Source organism: Paramormyrops kingsleyae, chromosome 19 (assembly GCF_048594095.1).
Source record: "Paramormyrops kingsleyae isolate MSU_618 chromosome 19, PKINGS_0.4, whole genome shotgun sequence".
NCBI classification, from domain to species: Eukaryota; Metazoa; Chordata; class Actinopteri; order Osteoglossiformes; family Mormyridae; genus Paramormyrops; species Paramormyrops kingsleyae.
The window spans coordinates 20,653,410-20,677,702 of NC_132815.1; the positions used below are offsets into that span (position 1 = coordinate 20,653,410).

The window sequence follows — 24,293 nt, forward strand, 5'->3', positions numbered from 1 at the left end:
GAGAAGGTGGTGGCTGGCCGAATGGACTCCTTTTCCGCCAGTCGCCTGTCTGCTCAGCTGTATCGCTCGCCAGAATGTTAGCAGAATGTCAATGCAGACCTAGCACTTCCGGCAGAGACGGATTGGTGGGGGTGGGTGGGCTAGAGGCACATCCACAGCAATCAGAATCATAGGCAGTATGACAGGAAGTCATGGACACAGGAGGCTCTGCCCCGAAATGCCTCCCTTCCCATAATGTTTGCTGAAGCTGAATGAGCTGGGTGTGACACTCATTGTCGAGAAAAACATGAGCAGCGCAAGCCAACCAGAGAGAAGATTGCAAGGTATTCACCACCCCCCCCCCCCCACGCCGAATACCAGTGAAGGCCAAAATTACTCAGGAGGAAAAGAAAAAAAACAAGCATAACCTGGAGGCATTTTTACACTGAATGCCGGTTCCTGTGGTAGGGGGTAATAAATGACCCCAAGAGGGCCCTGCACACATGTTCCCGGGAGTGGCCTGAGATCACCTGGCCACACACCAGGTGCATCACCCCGCCACTGAGGTGGTCAGAGCGCCCCCTATGTCACGAGTGCAGTACTGAAGCAGGAATGTTATGTAATACAGTCTGGAAATGGGGCATGGCAATGGAAACTAAGGCGGCGGGGGAGTGGGGGCTCACCCTGGTCGATGTCCTCCACAGCCCTTCGGATGCCCCTGTCGAAGGCCCGGGCATCTGCTGGGCTCTGGAACGTCAGGCCGAACTTCTTGTCGTTGAGCCTCCAGTGGTGAAAGATGGGGGTGACCTTGTTGTAGACAAGCTCCTTCTTCAAGACGCACTCCAGGACCACCTGCGGCGCCGATTGGCTGCATTAAAACCCTCACACTGTGCGCACGCCGTGGGGAATTATGCCATTTCCACATTCATCCTCTATAAAAGGTGTACAGGAAACTCCACAATCCTCCTGCATCTAACTACGGGTCATTAATATTTAATTGTTACCTTCCTGTCCTGAAGGAACTAAACAAAATAACTCCTTTCATTGTGAGGAATGCCTGTGATCTGCGAGACCTTGTGTGTCTGTGTCTGTCTCTGTCTCTGTGCATACCCTGTGTGTGTGTGTGTATATATACCCCCTGCCTGTGTGTGTGTGTGTGTATATATACCCCCTGCCTGTGTGTGTGTGTGTGTATGTGTACCCCCTGCCTGTGTGTGTGTGTGTGTGTGTATACCCCCTGCCTGTGTGTGTGTGTGTGTGTGTATACCCCCTGCCTGTGTGTGTGTGTGTGTGTGTATACCCCCTGCCTGTGTGTGTGTGTGTGTGTGTATACCCCCTGCCTGTGTGTGTGTGTGTATACCCCCTGCCTGTGTGTGTGTGTGTGTATATATATACCCCCTGCCTGTGTGTGTGTGTGTGTATATATATACCCCCTGCCTGTGTGTGTGTGTATACCCCCTGCCTGTGTGTGTGTGTGTGTATATATATACCCCCTGCCTGTGTGTGTGTGTGTGTATATATATACCCCCTGCCTGTGTGTGTGTGTGTGTATATATATACCCCCTGCCTGTGTGTGTGTGTGTGTGTGTGTATATACCCCCTGCCTGTGTGTGTGTATATACCCCCTGCCTGTGTGTGTGTGTGTGTATACCCCCTGCCTGTGTGTGTGTGTGTGTGTGTGTGTATACCCCCTGCCTGTGTGTGTGTGTGTATACCCCCTGCCTGTGTGTGTGTGTGTGTATACCCCCTGCCTGTGTGTGTGTGTGTGTATATATACCCCTGCCTGTGTGTGTGTGTGTGTATATATACCCCTGCCTGTGTGTGTGTGTGTGTATATATACCCCTGCCTGTGTGTGTGTGTGTGTATATATACCCCCTGCCTGTGTGTGTGTGTATATATACCCCTGCCTGTGTGTGTGTGTGTATATATACCCCCTGCCTGTGTGTGTGTGTATATATACCCCCTGCCTGTGTGTGTGTGTGTGTGTATATATATACCCCCTGGCTGTGTGTGTGTGTGTGTATATATATACCCCCTGGCTGTGTGTGTGTGTGTATATATATACCCCCTGGCTGTGTGTGTGTGTGTATATATATACCCCCTGGCTGTGTGTGTGTGTGTGTGTGTATATACCCCCTGGCTGTGTGTGTGTGTGTGTATATACCCCCTGGCTGTGTGTGTGTGTTGCCCCTGCCCAGCACAGAGCTGCAGTACAGCCCCTGTCTACTGAAAAGCAGCAGCATGGGGGTATGAAGTGCCTCTCTGGCAGGACCCTGGGGAGGGGGGGGGTAAGGAGACAGAGCGGAGCCGGGGCCAGTAAGGTGAGCGTACGCGCCGCCCTGAAGAGGAAGTCTCGCCGGGACACCCTAAACCACATTCCACACAGGGAGTGGGTGGGCTGGAATTCAACCCCCAACCTAAACAGAATCAGTGCTCCCTATCAATTCGGGGGAGGGGGGGGGGCTCACCATGACCGAGGAGGCATTCCTCAGATCTCACACCACCAAGCCCTGTGTGACAGAAACAGGGGAAGCAGAGACGAGCCTGAGAGCTGCTTGTGTGCTCATGGACGCCAGCACCGTGATCCCAAAATGGCCGCACGTGCCGGCTCGTCCCCCTTAATATGGGGGGGGGGGGGGGGGGGGCAAATGTCCCTGCTTATCCATCATGGGGGGAGTGCATGCCATCCCCCACTCTTCGCCATGGAAATCCTGGATCTGACTGTTTGGTGCACGTGTCTCTGGCTTTCAATGAGGTCACATACAAGGCAGTGGAGCATGATGGGAAATGGCGTGCAGCAGCAGGCCATGGGGAGGCTGCTCCCCCCACCCCAACCATCGCTGTTATGACCCTACATGAGGCAAACGTGGACCCGCACAGCTGCACATGTCCATAAATCACGGCTGGTTACTAAAGCTGCCGACCGGATAGCATGGCCTTCCGTGGATTACCTCCGGATACCGCGCCCACTTACGTAAACGCCACGGCCAAAAAAGATGGACAATTCTCACCCATTCATCGATACAAACAGTTACAGTTTAGCCATACTGATACAGGCATCAGTCCCATATCAACAGACGAAGGTCTTCTAATAAATCACAAAGACCCCCCTACCTCAGGAAAGCAGGGGTGTTCACCGCCCCCCCCCCCCCTTCCAAAATGATCACTATTGAAAGCATGTGGTGCAGACATTTCCGAGAACGGAGACCCTGGCTATGTCCTGATGCTATCTGTGTCCCATGCGAAAGTCTGCCCTTTGCCACAGCAAGCACACTGCCTTTCATTTAGACAATGGAGGATCTAAAAAAAACCCCATACATGTTTTTCCAGTTATGTGTATAAAATCAGCAATGTCAGTGCGCAAAGCCCTGAGCTTATCCACGGTGAGGCTGTGAGAATAACGGAAGCAGACATGATGTGCGCGTCTCATTTAAATCTCAGAGACAAAAAGAGTGAATGAGGAATGAATTAATGAATGAATGTATGAATGAATTCTTAATGAGAGCTGCAGTTTTTGCCCCCGTTGATGAAGACGACGGGGGAAAAAAGGTGGTGGAAAACGAAAAGTTATTAATGAGTTCATTCTGAAAATGGATGAGATTTTGAAAAATCCAAAACAAGGAATGTTCCCACAATCCTACAGCTGATCTGAGATCAAATTAAGATGATAGCAGAAGCTCACTGAAAACAATGTTATGTGTTTAAGCGTGGTATCTTTATATATATTGCAGCATATCATTCAGGGTCAGAACATGTGAGCCCGTGATCCAATCCTGCACTGACTTGTATCCCATTCGCAGGCTCACATGGAGTCCCGCCCCTTTAAAAATCACATGACCGAACCCAACCAGTGAGAAGGGAGCATGCAGGTGAGGCTCCAGCCCCAGCCCAGCTTACCGCATTGTCTCTGAGCCTCTCCCCCTGGATGAGGAAGTCGGTGCGGCTGCCGTCTCCATCCTGCCGCCTCACTCTCCTGACGGTGACACAGCTGAGACCCCCACCCGTCATGGGAAGCCACCCTCCGCTGGAGTCGTCCCGAGTCATGACCACGGCTCTCACACGTGCAAAATAGTCACTGTCACTGGGGGCAAAGGGGAGGGGGAGGGGGGTTAGTGCATGACCACCGATCTCATGCGTGCAAAACTGGATGAGCTCAAAGTCAGGAAATTAAGAAATAATCACAGATCACCGCCATTAGAGAAACAGATATGCAATTAACATGAAGACAGACAGTAATGTCTCTGTAAGCAGCAGCCTCAGTTAGGGTGGCACCTTTATCGGTTTCAAATCGAAATCGCGATTTGAAATCAAAAACTGCTATTTAGGACATACATTATACAGCATGTCGGACCCAGGATTTAAAACTGCTGTGAGAATAGTTTTACACAAATTCATGCCGTGCTCCCTGTGTGACCATTCTCACCAATCACAAGCGCCGTGCTTCTCGCGTGCCAGTTATGCTCACCAATCAGAAGTGGCCCAAGAAGGCGTATAGGCCCACAAGCAGCAAACATGTGAAACCCAAGGAAAATGTTACATTCGCGGTGCGGAAAAATACTGATTCCGCTACTGAGGTATAAGTGAATTGCCTTTCTATTTCATGCTCCGAGATTGTTTCAGAAAGGTCCTATAATCAATAGAACCGGCGAGCTCCTTTTAAACACCAGCTGCAATATACTTCAGCGTATCATACCTTTGGTTATTGTTAATAGGCAATAGCATTAGCATACCGCTAACCCATCAAAACAATGAGACAGTCAGTAATTCTCACAGCAGCGGAGTCGGTGACCTCCAAAAAAGCCGTAAAACCCACAATACAGTCGTGTTTATGTCATATGTTTTTGTGCTTATTAAATATAAGTGTCCAAAGATTAATCCCACAACAGTAATAGAATAAAAGTCTTGCTTTAACATAAATACTAAAAGAATAGATCGCTTTAATCGTTATTACAGTTGGGTATGGGCACGCGGTCTTATTTAAAAACATACAAAAAGAGACGCACATAATGTTTAATCATCCGTTTTGTATTTGTCCGAGTAACAAAGCAAAGGAATGATAAGCTGCTTCAGTCGAAAACTGCATTTTACTTCTCATTTAAAATAAAATGCAGGGTTGGCAACTTTGGTCAGCTACATGGAGTGAGACTTTCTGGTCTCTGTTCTGCACACACATTTACATGTATGTAAGTTTTATTACCTTGTAAATAATCTGTAGGGTTTGCAAACTGCCGTAACGTTTTTGATGCAGCTAATTTTAAGTTCAGAATGGAATATAGATTTGCCGTAAGATTTCTTGCATGAGAGTCTGAAAGAGTTTGCAACCACAATAGCGCAAACAAAAGGGCTGCATACACCGAAGTAGTTCTTGCTTGTTCATTGGCGTGGGAAAAGGCGGTTCTAGTGTTATTAGGAGGGTAATACGCGTTACCTGCAAGGTCGCTATTTTTCTTTTTGCTGCAATTGTTTTCATTATTACTTTATTTAACTTGACACATCACAGCTTTAAATTCTCAGCCTTGCATTAGAATATAGACTGATGCTGCGTCATATGTTTTAAAATGACTACACACTGCATATTGAACTGAAGCTTGACATTAAAAAATGTCATCGCAAATCAAATCGTAATCGCAATATCTGTCAGAAAAATCGCGATTCGATATTTTCCCCAAATCGTGCAGCCCGAGCCTCAGTCCTGATCAATCAGCTTAGACATGGTAGCATAACAAAGCTGGAAAAGCAGTCCTGTCAATCAGTTGCCAAGACAGACGATCTCCAGGCTGACCACAGGTCCTGACACGTGTACAGAAGAAAAAAAGCCCAGTATGTGCTGGGACTGGTCCTCTACCCATGTGCAATGACTGTGGCCACCATCAGTGATGCCCTTCGCAGCCTCCACCCACAGTGTCACCCTCAAACAGCATGTGGTACGGTCATCCAGAAAGCACAGGGTTCACAAGCTTGGATACAAGCAGGCGGGGGGACGGGCCTTAGCGGGGTTCGGGTCTGAGCGGGCGGGGGACGGGCCTTAGCGGGGTTCGGGTCTGAGCGGGCGGGGGACGGGCCTTAGCGGGGTTCGGGTCTGAGCGGGCAGGGTTCAGGCCTTAGTGGGGTTCGGGTCTGAGCGGGCGGGGTTCAGGCCTTAGTGGGGTTCGGATCCGAGCAGGTGGGGGACAGGTCTTAGAGGGGTTCAGGTCTGAGCAGGTGGGGGACAGGCCTTAGTGGGGTTCAGGTCTGAGCGGGCGAGCCTTTGTGGAGCTTGGGTCGGAGCAGGCAGGGGGTACGCCTTTGGAAGGCTCAGATCTGAGTGCGTGGGGGGGGAGGCGTTCATACGTCTTCAGTGATGCATCACAGACAGCGAAAGTGAAGGGAGGCGAAGATTCAGCGACAATGGGAAGTCACCCTGCACTGCATTTCGCAGCAAACGAGGACACGTTCGTGCGTTTCCGCAGACTTGTGAAGGCGCCACAAACAGAAGCTGAGAGAAGCCTGGTGCCCTGATCCTGCTCAGGGTCACGACTTCCCCATTTAGAGAGGGGCCAGCGGCAGGAGGCTGGGAACTGTGACCACACACACACACACACACACACACACACACACACACACAATGACAGCCTTAACCCCTACCCAGCCCTAACCTTAACCATAACTTCCCAAATAAAATAGAAGGTTTATGTATATTTTTTATAAAACTGAATTCCCCATGTGGGGCCCAAAAAAATATATCAGGATTTTATCACATTGTGGGGACATTTGGTCCCCACAAAGTAATGTACACCTGGACCACACATACAGTGGAGTAATGTATATATTTTTCTTCAATTAATCATATAAAGACACATACACAGATAGGCGTAACTTCACAGCCGCATGTATCAAGCTGAGCTGTGGCTGGAGGGTCATAAATGTGTCTGAAAAGCTCTGCAAGACGTCAGCTGCAGATTCGGCTCTGAGGTCATTTGAAACCACAAAAGGAAGCAGACCTCGCCGCTTGTGCTCTTGCTTCATGCTCACAACACCTGAGCAACCCAACAATAGCCCCCCACCCCCCCCCCCCACCCCCGCCCGCCCCCCCTGAACAAGCTGCAGACTATGAAACCACACCTCCCATCCTCATGCCACCACACTGTGTGAGGTCAGTGTCCATCCCCCTGAGAACTTTCTGTATGACTAAGTCACCCTGCAGACAGAGCGTAACTCCCACCCCGCTGTGGAAGACAGAGCGTAATGCTGTATTCGTACACCTGACGGCAGAGTACATATTCACGCACCCCGAAGCGGAAGATAAAGCCTAATGCCACATTTACACATCCCACAGTGTAAGACGGAGCAAAACGCCATATTTGCACATCCCACAACGTGAGACATGGTGTGGCACCATGTTTACACATCCCACCGTGTAAGGCAGAGCGTGCCGCCATATTTACACACCCGACGATGTAAGGCAGAGTGTGCCGCCATATTTACACACCCTACGATGTAAGTCAGAGTGTAACACCATATTTACACATTCCACAGTGTAAGACAGAGCGTAAGGCCTGAAAATGGGAATCAGTCACAAAACACATCGTTATGCTAATTCCAACATCAAATTCCTAATATAACAAATGAGCTGACAGCCACTAATCAACTTTATTATTTCATCATCTTTACCAACATTTAGACTTCACCTTGTATTACTGACCAGATAAAACATCAGGCCTTGTTCAGTACGTACAAAACACTGAGGATATCACAATTTCCTCAATTCCCCCCCCCCCCCCCCCAACAATGTTCAGCCCCTCCACCACAGTACAGGAAACGCTGCTGTACATTCTGCCTCTGTGCACTCAGGTCCTGCCCCCCCCCCAGGTGACTCTACTCACGAAGCTGGCACATTGACCCCCGCAAGGAAACAGACACACATACACGCTGGTCCCTGCACCCAATGGGGTGGGGGGGTGGGGGTTAAACGTGATGCAAATGGGCCACCGCTCAGAGTTGATGGAACAGTGCAGGGGACAGGAGCATAGCTTGAGTAGGGAGGGACGCAGGCTGCCAACATCAGCCAATGGAGACGGTCGCTTCTCGATGGCCGGAGACATAGCACCCTCACATCCATCAACTGACGCGAACACACCTTCCAGCAGCAAACGGGGGGGGGGGGGGGGGGGGCTTTTCCGGACAGCCAGACACTATCCGGCCTGAGCAGACTGGCTAGTCCTCCAGGTGGTAGCTGACCGAGCTCAGAGGAAGAGCACGTGAGGAGGAAGCTGATGACACACTGGAGGTCAGTCAGCCCCCAGCTCCCCCACCCTACACCATACCCAAGCCGTAGCTAACACAGCTAAGGCTGGGACGTCCCTCCCCCTGGCCGCCAGAGAAGCAGCCTGTTTACACCATGGAAGCCATTCAGCTGCTGGCTTGCTCTCCGCGTCGGATACCGTGGGCTCAATATGCAGCAGCGTGGACAGCGCCATGGCCCCCTACTGGTCATTCATGGAACTCCACTGGATCTGGTGTATTTTCAAAGTGCTCTATAAGATGAAACCAGGTAACACTTTCGAAACAAGGGGACACGCAAACCGAGACGCATCCTTTGGTCTAATTATGGAGCGAGGCATAAAGGTGTGGAAGGGGTCTAGGAGGAGTAAAGAGAGGCACAAAGGGGCAGAACTATGGTCACAGGGGCATGAACATCAACAGAAAGTTTTATTGACATCTGCACAAAGGAAGCCTTTAGTCTTCAATAAAAAAAAAATAAGGATGGGCCTAAAACTGTCCCCCTAGTGACAGTGGCCCTCACGGGGACACTGAACACAATTGCCAGACATGCTCTGCTAGCTTACATAACCTGGGCTCCGAGGGGCAGAAGGCTCTGGGAGTCACCCTCCATCACCCGACGCCCATGCAGAAAATCTCCTCTCCGCACAGCGGGCAGTGGAGTCCCTGCGCCGGATGGTCTAGTGGATGACTCATCCCGGTCGCATATCCCGGTCGCATGCATTGCAGCATGAAAGATCCAGAAAGCACTGCATACCGCACAGGCGAGGGGGAGGGAGGGGGTTGCAAGATGGCATTATCGCTTCTTACGCTACCTTCCTCTAGTAGCGACCGCATTTGATACCACCAATCGTGCCTTTTACCGAAAATCCGAAGAATTAGCTGACGATACGCGGTGCTGCTCTGAATGGGCTCTGTAGCTGTGAGGAAAAGCATCAGAAACAGAAAATCACGTTCTTCTTAGCTCACTCCGTAGCCATTTCAGCTACTTCCCAGACTTATGGAATAAACGCAGAAATGTCAGGAGTGCCCGCGATCCTGCCCGGATTCATTCAATGAAAAACACCAGGCGTAACGCAAATAGGTAACCATGACGACCATCATGGAAACCCATCTATCCATCTTCCAGCTGTTTATTATGGATGACCCCCTGGGGGAGGCTGGAGCAGGAGACCCTGGACAAGATGCTATTGCAGGGCAGGAACACACAGACACACTCCACATATTCATATTTTTATCCCCATACTCTGCAGTCATTTATAAGGGCATAACCAACCCTAATCCCAACAATGACAACCTTAGTCTCTACCCAGCCCGAATCTCAACCATTTTGAAACCATACAAAATACAAGACTTTTGGAATTTTACATTTTTTGACCATGTATCCAAAACAGTCAGGACACTGTGTGAAATGTAAAGAAAAACAGAATGTAATGCTTTACAAATGATATAAACCCCAAATTTAATTGAAAATAGAACAAAGACAACCTATCAAAAGTTGAAACTGAGAATTTCACTTGTTTTATGACAAATACATGCTCAATTTGAATTTGATGCCAGCAACACGTTTCAAAAATTTGGGATGGGGCAACAAGAGATTGGAAGAGTTGTGTAATACTGAAACAACACACCTGGTTGTATATCTCACAACCAATTAGGTGAATTGACAACAGGTCAGTAAGATGACTGGGTACAATTAGGGCCTCCCAGAGAGGCAGAGTCTACGCAGTGAAAATGAGGAGGAGAAGTTCACCACTCTGTGAAAGACTGCGCGGGCAAAATAGTGCAACAATTTAAGAATAAATGTTCCACAATGTAACATTGCAAAGAATTTGGGAATTTCATCATCTTCGGTACATAATATCATCAAAAGATTAAAGGAATCTCCGTACGCAAGTGACAGGGCTGAAAACCAGCTTTGGATAGCCGTGATCTTCGGGTGGCACTGCATTAAAAACAGACATGATTCCATAGTGAAAATCACTGCACGGGCTCAGGAACACTTCCGAAAACCATCGTTTGTGAGCCCAGTTCATCACTGCACCCACAAACACAAGATGAAATTCTATTATGCAAAGAAGAAAACATATCTAAACATGATCCAGAAAGGCCGCCAACTTCTCTGGGCAGGAGGTCATTTAAGATGGACTGAGGAAAGATGGAAAAATGTCTTGTGGTCTGACAAATCAAAATTTCAAATTCTTTTTGGAAATCATGGATGCCAGGGCCAGAGAGGAACCATCCAGCTGGTTATCAGCGCATAGTCCAAAAGCCAGCATCCATGATGGTGTGGGGGGTGCATTAGTGCCCATGGCTTGGGTAGCCTGCACATCTGGGAAGGCACCATTAATGCTGAATGATTTATAGGGGTTTTGGAACAACATATGCTGCCATCCAGACAACATCTTTTTCAGAGAAGGCTGTGTATGTTTCATCAAGACAATGTGAAACCACATATTGTGCAAATTACAACAGCATGGCTCCGTAGTAGGAGAGTGCGGGTGCTAGACTGGCCTGTCGGCTGTCCTGACCTGTCACCCATTGAAAACATTCGGCGCATCATGAAACAAAAACATGACAAAGGACACCCTGAACTGTTGAGCAGTTGAAATCCTTTTCAGACAAGAATGGGACGACATTTCACTTTCAGAACTCCAGTAACTGGTCTCCTCAGTTCCCAAACGTTTACAGAGTGTTGTTAAAAGAAGAGGGATGTAACAAAGGGGTAAAATTCAATTAAATTCAAATTGAGCATATATGTGTCATAATACAAAATTTCAAAGTTTCATATGTTGTCTTTATATATTTTCAATTAAATGTGGGTTTATATGATTTGTAAATCAGCTTCCGTTTTTATTTACATTTTACACACCATCCCGACATTTTTGGAAACGGGGTTGTAGAAACAGGTTTATAACACATTATGGGGAAATCTGGCCCCAACAATGTAGTAATTACAAACACACACACACACACACACACACACACACACACAATATGAATGCATACATGCACACCACGCTTGCAGATACAGAAAAAATGGTTTACTTCTAAATGAAAATAATAATAATCAATCATCATCATCACTTTATTAATCCCCATGGGGAAATTGTCTTTTTTACGCCTCCCACAACTTGCTCTTTGTGAACAAGCTGTCTGTGAAGGGCAGCCACCCATGGCAGCGCCCAGGGAGCTGAGGGTTAAGGGCCTTGCTCAAGGACCCGCAGACGTGCTGAGGCTGGGTTTGAACTGGCGACCAGTTTAATGTAAATGAAGTGACAGTGAGGTATGACATTGTTCCTTCAGCATATTGGTGTTTTAAAAAAATTAAAAAAAATAAATAAAAACTCAAATTTTCCCCACAAAATGATTACAAGCCTGCAGTGACATGAGCTTGAGAGCACACATTGTAATAAGACCAAAATCTAGTAAGATGGATATTCTATTTGTTTATACAATTTATATTACACACACATATACATGTACAGTATATGGACATAAGTATGCAGAAGGCTTTTTTGTCTGTGGGATTTTTTGCCCATTCATCCAGAAGAGCATTTCTGAGGTCAGGCACTGATGTTGACATGAAGGCCTGGTTCTCAATCTCTGTTCTACAGGGGTAGGACAATGAAACTGAAGCATTGGCCAATATCGTGTTTGAGGTTTCACGCCTATATATGCTCAGCCTGGTGGCCAGTATTCACTGACTGCACATTCCATCAGTAAGAACAGAGTGTGGTGGCTGAATTAGCAGAGCAATCACACAGCTGTACATAAAATACTGCAATCCACATAAAATAATGGGAGACATATCAGAGTTCAAAAGAGGACAAATTGTTGGGGCACATCTCGCTAGTGCATCTGTGAGCAGGACATCGAGTCCTTGTGGCGTATCAGTTTCCAGGGTAATGTCGGCATACCACCACGAAGCACGAACCACATCCAACAGGAGTAACTATGGACGCAAGAGGAAGCCGTCTGAAAGGGATGTCTGGGCTCTAACCCGGATTGTATCCAAAAAACAAAACCACAGCTGTCCAACTCACTGCAGGATTTAATGCACACCTCAACTCTCCTGTTTCGACCAAAACTGTTCATTAGGAGCTCCAAAGCATCAATATCAGTCAGGCTGCTATAGCTAAACCTTTAGTCATCCGTGCCAATGTCAAATGTCAGTTTCATTGGTGAACAATAAGAACCATGTATTGCAGGTTTGGTCACCATACCTGAAGAAGGACATTGCTGCCTTAGAAAAGGTGCAACGAAGAGCTACGAGAATGATTCCTGGTCTTAGAGGACTGTCTTATGAGGAGAGGTTAGCTGAACTGAATCTGTTTAGCCTTGAGCAAAGGAGACTAAGGGGGGATACGATTCAGGTCTATAAGATTCTAACGGGTCTGGATGCTGTTCAGCCAAATGACTATTTCAATATTAGTCTAAATACTAGAACTCGTGGCCATAAGTGGAAATTAGCGGGAGAACATTTTAAAACAAATTTGAGGAAGCACTTCTTTACACAGCGTGTAGTCAGAGTATGGAATAGTCTTCCTAGTGTAGCGGAAGCTAAAACCCTGGGTTCCTTTAAATCAGAGCTAGATAAGATTTTAACAACTCTGAGCTATTAGTTAAGTTCTCCCCAAACGAGCTCGATGGGCCGAATGGCCTCCTCTCGTTTGTAAATTTCTTATGTTCTTATGTTCTCCGCCGAGTCGACCTTCACTGTCTTTCCCACATCCAGGAGTGTTACGGTGTGCAGAAACCCCAAAGAGGCTTACCACCCAGACTGTTGTGTACCCCGAGTGCAGCACCGAGATAGGTCAGTAAATGTCTGGGCTGCAATCAGTGTTAATTTTAACAACGAAAAATTGTCGTCATCATTATCATCAAAGACCTTTATTTTCAGACTAAAACGAGACGATAACTAAATAAAAATGATTTTGCGAGACCTAAGACTATGACGAAGTGTATTGACACTTTCATCAACAAATAAAAATGAGATGAAAATGTTTGCCAGAGACGAGATACAATCAGAACTAATGTAGTTCGCGTAAGGCAGGGGTTTTCAACTAAAACTTAGAGGTCCAGTTAAGAGAAAATTTCTTGAAGCAATGTCCGGAAGATCGTAACTACTTAGTGTGATATATAACTAACTATTAGTCGTATCAACATTGTATGTAATCAATATCTTACTGTCAAATCAAATTAATTCAGTACAATTAAAAAATATTGGCAACCCTGAACACACATTTTTTGGTTTCACCAGAGTTGATTTATATAACAAATAACATTACTTTATACAGTTGTTAAAAATAAAATCACCTGAAAGAGATTTTTGGCTCTATACACTAATAGAATTGTAGCCTTGGGGTAATTATTTTGATGTTGAAAACGATAAAATAGAATGGTTGCACTTTCTGCTACAGATAGCTGTTGAGAAGTATGTTTTCAATGTTTGGAATTTTTTTTCTTGATAATGGGTATAAATCTCAGACCATTATTGGTCTTTTTCTTTGAACATATTTCAGAATTTCAGGTGAAACATTTAACAGTGAACAATAGCAAATAAAAATATTACAAATATTTATTTTAATATTTTAAATTTTAATATTCAGAGAGAGCAGGCCTGGTGGCATTATAGCCTATGCACCTTTTCTTTGAAGTTATTTTATTTTTGCACTAATGGCACTACTGATTTTACAGTACTCAGTTTCCGGGTAAATAAACATATGTTTGTGTTTCAAATAAGAGTGAAATCTGTGTCTTTGTGTACTGCACAGTCAAGAAAAAATACAGATGCACAAAATTGTGTGAGCACAGATCTACGCACATTCCCTTTATAAATCCCAATGAGCGTGAAAATTTACGTACATGAACGAGCCCACAGCCACCCCCCCAACCCGCCCATAATTATGTATATTTGCATATGTAAATCTGTATAAATACCCGGTTTTGATCTGTTTTTCTTAAACAACAATGGATAAACCACGTGGGAAAAAGAAGTGGAGGTCGTGTTAACGGAAATCTAATCGAGAAAAGTGATATTATTTGGTGGTTTAAGTGGCATCAGCAATAAACGAAAGTTGACAGAGTGGCACAGCGTGGCGGAGACAGTTAAAAGTGTCAGTTCCGAAAATCGCACGGTAGCCGAAATTAAAAACTGGACGGACATTAAAACCGACGTGAAAAAACGAGTGGCTGTTCACCGTAAGTCTTAACGCCACAGGCGGAGGTAGCAGAATTCCTGGTCTCACACCCTTTGAGCAACAAGTTGCTGCAATGATTTACACACTTATCGGGTGAGGGGGACGCCGATGTCATGGCGGGTGAGTTTCTCTCGTACCATACTTGTTTGAAATACTTGCATGTTTATGAATAACACGTAGGGCGCAGATGCGGTGTTACTTTTGTTTATTCTGTTTGTTTATTCTTACAGACAATAGTACAAGAGGAGCCCACAGTGCCGAGGACGACACAGGCGGTGATGGTGCTGCTGTGCCGAGCACATCTTTGGGCGCTGGCCACACACATTCCCGTGCTTCAGAAACCGGGGGGGAGACCATCCGGCCGTGTGCTGACTGAATCTGTGCTGCAGTCACAAAAAGAAATCGTGAATGCTGTTAGATGTTGCCAATGAATTAAAACATCTAAAATGATACGCTGTGTGATATTTAAGTTGTAACGCTGTTCCATTTGGCGGAAAATTTGATGGGTCAGGGTCAGGTTCATCTTGCCTAAGCTCTTCAGATACCGGCAAGCCACGATTTTGTGCCAGATTATGCAACACGCTACATGCGTGTACAATGCAACACATTTTTTACGGACTGTATAGCAGCACCCCAAAAGGTCTTGTCCAGGCAGCACCAACAGCCTTTAAGCTAACCTACAGTGCGCTCCACCACCGCCCGAGCCCGAGAATGGGGGGCAGCATTATAACGCCGCTCTTGTTTATTCTGTGGGTTTGCAAGCGGCGTGAGAAGCCACGACTTCAGTGGGTATATACCCACTGTCCCTTAAGGAGATGTCAAATGGTTAAATCAAACAAAGCTTACAATATTGGGCTAAATTATAAAATGGGAAAAATCTTCTTACCGAGCAGCCAGCCATCACGTACCACCCCATATTCAAGTTTGTTTCCAACACTACTGTTTCTGAGAATGAACGAATCATGGGTTGAGCCAGGCCATCTAGCCACAACATTAATGCAGAAGCATTTTGAATGTGGGGGGGGGGGAAGCTGGCACAGAACTAATAGTTTATGTTAAATGTGGGGTGATCCAAAGGAATAATTATGAAATGTGAGGGGGACACGTCCCCCTCAGATTTAATGGCTGCGACGCCCATGCATTAATGAGACGCATGTTCGAATCGCACATAATTTGTACATTAATAGAGTGAAAGTGCTTTCTATTTACATAAGCAAATTCGTTCTCTGAAGGTACCTTTATAGCAATGTGCGTGCAGTCGATGGCTCCGATTACATTGGGAAAACCAAAAATCACTGCAAATCGCGCTTTAATGTTTGCCTGTTCAGCCACAGTGTAAGGAAATTTTATATATCTGGGTGACAAGCGGATTATGCCGTCCCATACAGCCGGCATGGCGCGACTTGGTGTTGACTGAGAAATACCCGATCGGTCCGCGAGTTCTCACTGAAAAGCACCTGTGGCTAACAACCCGAGAGTGGACAGAACTTGTAAAGGAACAGGTAAAGCGCAATTCCTCATCGTCTGCCTTTGTAAAGCTGGCCCCAGTTCAGCAAACAGCCCCAAAAGGATAGACTTAGAAGCCAGTCATTATCATGGGCCAAGAAATCACTATGATCCCTGAATACGTGCTCTCGTCTAATTCTTCCACAGGCTATGTCTTCCAATAACGCAAGAGCTGCCATGGCAGTTGTAATAGTTGTCATATTCTGCAGTTTTATTGTTACAAATTGATTAGAAATCAGCTGCCATACATTTGTAAACAACATACAATTAATGTCGGTGTATTGGATAAAGTCAGCGTCATGTTTGTGAGTTTAAAAAGCGAAACCACAGTAGCAATGACTTGCCACTAAGTGCCGTCCGTTTACAAAACCGAGCAGAAAAGTGCATATGCCGTGTCTGGAGCTGCCGTGAGAATGTGCGTAGCGGTACGCCAAGTTTCATTTTTATACATCTCGACGTGCGTGTGGAAACAGATGTACGCAACATTTTCGTGCGTACGTACCATTTATACATGAGGCCCCTGGCCACTGCCCTCCAAGAAGAATGGCTCAAAATCCTTGTGGCCACTGTGCAGGACTTTTATCTATCATTCCCAAGACGAACTCATGCTGTATTGGCCACAGACACCATACTAATAAATTGTTGGGGTGATTCAGTTAAGGTCAGGGGTCTGTGTGGGCCAGTCAAGTTCTTCCACACCAAAACCACCCAACCATGTCTTTATTGACCTTGCTTTGTGCACTGGGATACACTCATGCTGGAACAGAAAGGGGCCTTCCCCAAACTGTTCCTACGAAGTTGGTAGCATTAAGAGTTCTCTTCACTGGAACGAAGAGGCCTAGCTCAACTCCTGAATAACAGCTCCATACCAAACTTTGCAGTTGGCACAGTGCAGTCAAGCAGTAACATTCACCTAGCATCCTCCAAACTTAGATATGTCCATCAGACTGCCACAGAGAAGCATAATTCATCACTCGACAAAACACATTTGTACTACTCCAGAGTCCAGTGGCAGTGTGTTTTACACTGCTTCATTCAACAACTGGCATTGCGCTTGGTGATGTGCAGCTTGCATGCAGCTGCTGGGCCATGGAAGCCCATTCTGTGAAGCTCCCGGTGCAGTTTTTGTGGTGGGGTTATGCCAGAGGAAGTTTGGAATTCTGCAGTTACTGATTCAGAGTGTTGCTGACTTTTACACACTATGCACCTCAGCACTCGGCGACCACGCTCTGTTACTTTATGTGCTCTCTAACTTCGTGGCTGTTTTTCTGTAGCTCCTAAATGCTTCACTTTGCAATGATAACACTTACAGTTAACCGTGGAATACCTTTTACATTTCAGTCTTTTGTTTTTGTTTTATTACTGATACAGGTTACTGATACTGAAATTAATTTTGTTGAAGGATCTCTCAGTTCAGTTTCAGGAAGGCACTTCCCTCGAAGATGACCCTTGCACACACACGTGTGTACGTGTGTGTGTGTGTGTGTATCCCAGAACACCAAGAACAGGTCCTAAACAAACTGAACTTCTCACACCTTTTTAAAAACTCCTCCCTGGGGTTTGCCTCGCCCCATGTCCCTCGCTGCTGTTGGCTGTGGCTCATCACCGCACTCATTGCCAGTCACAGCACCTTTCACACCTACAGGATTTGGTGTTGCCAAAAATTACTTTTGCGATATTTAAAATGCTTCAGTTCATTATAACAATTGTCTTCCTTTAATATCACTACGCACTTATGGGAGTAATTCAAATTATCACAAAAAAAAAGGTGGTTTTACACGATGGCATACCATGAAGGCACTAGCGCTATAAATGAGCACTTAAAGAGGAAATACACAAGGGCTAGTCGGGATGATAGACCTCCATGTTTATTAAATTACCATTAGTATGGAGAGCTGCAAAATACCTTTCGTCCTAGCAGCTGCTAAATATACTCATTATTATAGTCATAAAGGTATCTGCCTACTACCCTCAGAATCTCCATTAAAGTGTTCGGTAAGAATCTGGGCTTATTCTACGTTGATTGATGGTGCCAGAGTGTGTGTATGAGCATTGGGTTTGTTGGAACCAGTGTTTTCATAAACAAACTACAATGAGAACGGACACTAAATAAAAGAATTTGTAAAGAGATAAAAATTAAAACTTTTTTTTACTGGAAAAACTCGTCAGACGTTAATCAGCAAAAAGTACCACCACATCACCGTTGACCTTGTTTATCCACAATATCTCCTCTTTTAAAAGATGACGTGGTTGCTGAGCGGTTCCTTTCTTCACCACCACTTCAGTGCTTATTGCTTCCATGATTTTCAAAAACAGTAGCATGCAGCACTCCATTAACTGAATTTAAGACAAAAATACGCTGAATTTATACTGATTACCAAGTTGGGCTTCACAATACGCATCCCTAATATTTTAGACATACTACTAATCTGCTTATCAAAACGTGGGCCAAAATAATGCCCGTATAGAGCCAAAAAGTCGGCCTCCATTAACTTAAATGGTAAATTCGGTTGACGGAAATTGTTTGGATTAAATCGACCATTTGGTAAAATAGCCTATAGATTAGTGCTGTCCCAAACGATTATTCTTTGACCGATTAATCTGCTATTGTTTCCCCCCCGATTATTCGACTAATCTAACAACGTATTTTTCGTTTGATCTGAAATTTATTAAGCAATTATTTTCAAATTAGTCATTTAATACAATTCACCCCATCCCACACACAAATTTGAAATTCTCCTTAATATTTAAATTTATTAAAACATTTCTTAAACATTTGAGCATTAACAAAAAGGCAAATCTTAAAAGATTCAATAGGATTTCTATGTTCCACTGAATCACTGCAATAGTTTTTACTTATTTCAGTACACCAATTTGACTTTAATTTTGAAATAGAGGTTAAAACATGGAATGATTTCATAACTAGAGAAACGTGTTTTTAACAAAACACTAGCAAAGGTAGCTTATAGTTAAGCTTACTTCAGTGAGGAAGGAACGATTTAGGCTACAGTGTGTAAGAGTAGTCGTAAACGATTATTTGTCTCACTGTTACATAACAGAATGAAAGTAAACAGAAAATATAAAACGGCTGAAACAGCGTCATTAACGTCAGCTACAGTAGAGGTGCAGAAAAGGCATCATGACTGAAGTATTCCCAAACTTTGGAAGACCGCATTTTTTGCCGCGTGTTTCTCCAGAGGCTCCGGAGCTCTGCTGGTACAGTAGACGCAGCCATGTTGCTTCGTGCAGGGCGGGCGCCAAATTTCCTTTTTGCAAGGTGGTAGAAGATCTCTCATAAATATTGAGACAAGTGTTACATCATTGGCCAGTGCATGCCTCACAAAGTAGTGCAGCACTCTTGGCACCGGCGATATTAGACAAAACTATATCGGAATTCAGTCTATAATTGATATACAGTGGTACCTCAGAACTCGAATTTAATCCATTCAGAACTCCGGATCGAATCCTAAAAAGTTCGAGCTGTGATCGAATTTTCCTCATAAGAAACAATGGAAAATCAATTAATTGGTTCCCGGCCCCAAAAAGTTACATATGAATATGTTTTAGCATTTAAACACAAAATGAACCAGATAAAACAAGAAAGGCATATACTGTACTAAACACATCTAAACACATTTATCAAAACAGTAATTTGTAAAGTAAGAAAATGTATCCAAACAATTTGTCCTGCCCCGATCGTCCGCTCCTTCCGTGTGCCACGCCCTCGTTAACCCCGTGTGGAATCCTCGTGTGATCAGCTGTTTCTGCTTGTTGTCATTAGCCCTCTGTATTTCGTCCGTATTTCAGTTTGTTTCCCCAGTCCGGTCATTGTATTGTCAGTCTGCGTTTTTCCTGCCTTACCTGCAATTAAACCCCGTATTCCCCAATACCCTGACATCTCCGTTCCAACAACAACATTATTATAATTAAACGTATTAAAGATTTCTTATTCATTATTTTAATATTAATAATAAACCATTATTTTAAAATGTATTTTATTATATAATAATTACTGTTACTGTCTATCATGGTCTAAACGTATTTTTAATGTCTAAATATATGTATTCAGTTAGTGTAAACATGCACGGTGCTATCACAGCGAATGCGAGGCTGAGAATAACGCATTACCCTTTGTTTCCGCTGAGAGACGTGCCGCGTGACTCATTTCCCCGCGCGTACAAGTTATTAGGTCGACGTTCACAGTTTGACTTCTGTGATTCAGATCGAGCTCTAGGTAATTTTTTTTCGAACTGGTTGGTTTGACTTAAGAAATTTGAGTTCTAATGAGTTCGAGAACTGAGGTACCATTTTAGTTTTAACGGTGCTAGCAGTGAAACAACTAGCTAACTATAAATAAATAACTAAATAAAATATTGTGGCTCTCGAGTGGCAAAGAGATTATCAGGTGGATAGTAAAGTTCAGTTATTAGCACACTTTTATTGTGCGATTCTTAAAAAGAGAGTGTTAACGTGCTTCCGAAGGGATAAAGTACTTTCCCTTACAATACGTTTAGCTTATCACGTAGTGCACTGTGGCTACAAAACAATTACGTAGTTTTACACAACGCGTCGACACTAAAATTCCACGTCGACGCATTTGACGCATTTTTCTAATCGGTGTCGTCGATTACGTCGAATAATCGTCCCAGATTAATCTATACAAAAATAGTCATTAGTGGCAGCCCTAGCTCACACGTAGTAATCAAGTGCTGATTTGCCACCACTGATCGGAAACTGATTTGCCTCCGATCTAGGGGTTTTGCTGGCAATTTCCAAAAATGGTTGGTAAGCAGAAAATTGGGGCTAAAATCATGTAGCATGAACTTACTTAGCATTAGTTTTACTGGAAGCTGGCATTTGCACAGACATGCACCAAGCAGGCAAAACAAATCATCCAATGAGAAAGATGCATGGAGACAGTGAGAATTGCTGTGTGCACTTGCAGGTCTATGCGTATGTAAATGATTGGTCAAAATAATAAATTTTTAAAATGATAAATGTGAATTATAAAATAACTTTTATTATTTGTAATAATGACATCCGGGTAATTTTTATGAATGTTATGTCCATTATAATAGAGTAAACTACTGATTAATTTGATGAGAGTGATTGTTTGTACACAACACAACCCATTGCACTTGGTGTGATGCAGGAACTAACCCTCGATGGGCCACCAGCCCATTGCAGAGTGTACATGCTGACTCACTCATTCACACTTATGGCATATTCAGGCAACCCAGTTCAATTAAGTTGTATTTTTTTGGACAATGGGAGGAACCTGGAGGATCTGGTGTAAACCGACTCGCTCATGAGCAGAAGATGCAAAAAGTCACTGTGACAACTCGTAATTTTTTGCTTAACGTTTTTGAAAAATCGACCACAGTACAGAAAGATTAGACTCAGATTGAACTTTTAAAAACAAATTAAACAGGTAAAACCAAAGTGAATAAGTGAATTAGTGAAATGCACACAGATGAATGAACCAAAAAGCCCCCCAGAGCATGCACATTTGTGAGACCTCACCAGGCTAATGCACGAAGCCCGCATCTGCACCACGGGTAAATGGAGCCCCGGGACAGCAGTGGCCACAGCGGTGCATATTAAGATAGGTGGTTATCATCTGAAGCCTGTGCTGCTCGCCAAACTGAAACGCTAAGCTGTGATAACAGGAAGTGCGACCGGGAGCTGACAGTGTCAGGGGAAGCTTTGATGTCACATGAGCTCTGAGAACGCGGATTCCCATCACAAACACGCCACGGGGACCCGCGACACGGAACCCGCAACAGTGTTTAGGATGCTGGCAATCCCACGCCTGAAGAACAATGAGGGCTAAATGAGAATGTCATTGCAATGTCATTAGTCTTTTAACCACAGGAGTTTACAAGTGACTATCCATAGCAGGAAACAGCTGCAATTTGAAACAGCTAAACTTCATCATAGAGGTAGAGCCATGAATCAACATGAGGATAAATAACTTTCTGCAGCGATAAAGCGAACCTTCAGCCATTAAAGCGTGACCCAAAACATTTCGACATGATGGTGATGATGACGGCTTGCTTAGCACAAATCGCCCCAGATGGTACAAAGCATGAATGGGACCCACGGGGGGGGGGGGGGGGGGGGGGGAAGGGCGGTATGGTGGCTAACAGCGGTTGCCATTTTGCCCAAACTAAGTCAGTCCATATTTCTGCTCCTTCCAATCTTCCTGCCAGACAATCCACATTTTTGCTCCCTGAGCTGAGTGGTAGCAAAAACATGGACTGTCTGAGTCCCCGAGGGCTGGATTGGGAAACACTGACTGACATAATGCAGGGGAGCACAGTGACCAACATGTCACCCAAACACAGTGACAACTGGTATTTGTTTACTGAGCACCATGCAATGTAGAAGTTCTTCTGCACTAATGATCAATGCATTTTCCACTAGTATTAATTTTGAGTTTTACCAATGTTTATAGATGGACAGCCATGTTTCTCCAGGGTACAAAAGCAGGCAGTTCTCTCACATGGCAACAATTTGTTACCCATGTTAACTATTTTGAAGCAGTCTATTGTCTGTCTTCAGGTCAAGGAACAAAAGCACAGAATGTAACACTGTAAATAAATATGACATTTCATAAAGGAAACAAGGGCCTCAGATCACATAACCCCATATTCACAACTATTCTGCACTTTCTACTCACGATTATCCAGCAGAGGCACTAATTAACGAAAGGGATCCTCTGACTTCCTCAGTCTAAACAGTAAATTTGGAACATGGTAAGCAGTTCGACAACTCCCAGAATCTTTGAGAAAACCTACAGCGTCCTCCTCAGTGACATTTCAGCTAGTTTCATAGTCTACACCCTAAATACTTACAGGAACCATTATGTGAAAAGGGGAAGTGGATGTAGTTTCAATCAATACAATTGAACTCGTGACGGGAGGGGGGGGGGGCGTCAGTGCGTGGACACGTCAGAGGTCCCTGCCTTCAACAGCATCCCGGGGATCAGCACTCATCACAACACCCTAGCCCACCAGCACTCGACACTGAATCACAGGGCAATAGGGCCTGGATTCATTGACAGAATCAACACTGCTTCGTAAATAGGTTACTAACTCCAGTGTGGGGGAATGACAGGCCTAAATGTACATCAGGCAAAGGGCTGGTGATCACTCCTCCATCCAATCCTAAATTTAAGGCAAATGTAAACAAGTGAAATACACCAATCAAAATCACAAAACAAATAAGGTGCCAAATATCTTGGAACTGACTGAATTTACACCAAACATGCTTCAGAACTTAGATAACAACTGGCAAAAAAAATGAATTTTTATCAAGACAGGAATAACCACACATACAATTCAGCAGTTAAGACAGTGGTAGTAAGCATTAATCAACGTTTTAGTAAGAGACAAGAAAGTCATTTTCTCCCCCAAAACGTGAATATTCTGTTGAATCAGCTGCCTTGAATGCAATCACAGTAATGAAGTGCCACAGTAAACAGGAAGTCACGGTCACAATAACGAGGATTAACCTCTTTCCAAGCTGCTTGAGCACTTGGTGCTGCTCCACCTTCCAGGGACACTCCATTTTTGTCCACCACGGCAAAGAATCTTCTCCATAACTGTGTTGCAATCACAAACTTTTCCGGATCTTTCTGGATCTGGCTGGAAGATAAGAACTGCAGCCAATTTTAAGAAACGCTGAAAACCTAACTACACGTATTCTCTTGTGTTAAGACAATCAGGGTCTGCCCTTCAGTTTTCCCATGAATTACTGTCATCCCGAACAGCCATTACTAATACACGGTGTTTGTTAACATTAATACCATCTGTGATCATTACTGACACGCTGTCTGCACTGGACTGCTGCCACCTTGGCCAGGAGCACCTGCTAAGTGAATAAAATCCTAAATGCTCCCACGGCAACCAGAACTTCCAGCGGCATACCGCATCCATGAGTCGACAGGGGCGAGTACAGAGAAGAGGCCAAGTCTCATTTACGTTCTCGTCTAGCTGCTGGCCAGCTCCCAATATTAAGAGAACACGGCGGTGATAGGTCTGGCAGCATTCATTAAGCGGTACAGGTAGGCCCAAGTTCCTGATAGTCTATGTCCCAGGTTAGTGTTAGTAAGGCTTTTAAAAAAAACAACAGAATGCAGAAGATGGCCTATATAATATGAAGATGGCCTTGCAATATAATATGAATCACAATGTTGCAGTGGCAGTTGCAGATTCTTGGTTGTCTCTGAGCAGCTTCATTGTTGTAACCTCAAGTGAAGTGTAATATGCACCAGTGTAGATTGTCATGTCCTACTATGTAAGCTTTTCAAGTATCTTTGGGCAAAAGCATTTCCTGGGTGG

The 24,293-nt window shown here is 44.8% G+C and overlaps 1 protein-coding gene across 1 annotated transcript in view; it reads right to left on the minus strand.

Moving 5' to 3' along the window:
• spred1 (sprouty related EVH1 domain containing 1) overlaps positions 1-24,293 on the minus strand; it is a 39,883-nt gene that overhangs the window by 10,960 nt on the left and 4,630 nt on the right. Inside the window, exons 2-3 of the mRNA XM_023807734.2 lie at positions 3,878-4,061; positions 663-831 (exon numbers count right to left, since the gene is read on the minus strand). Of these exons, the coding sequence (XP_023663502.1) occupies positions 663-831; positions 3,878-4,061 (353 nt within the window). The remainder of the gene's footprint in view (positions 1-662; positions 832-3,877; positions 4,062-24,293) is intronic.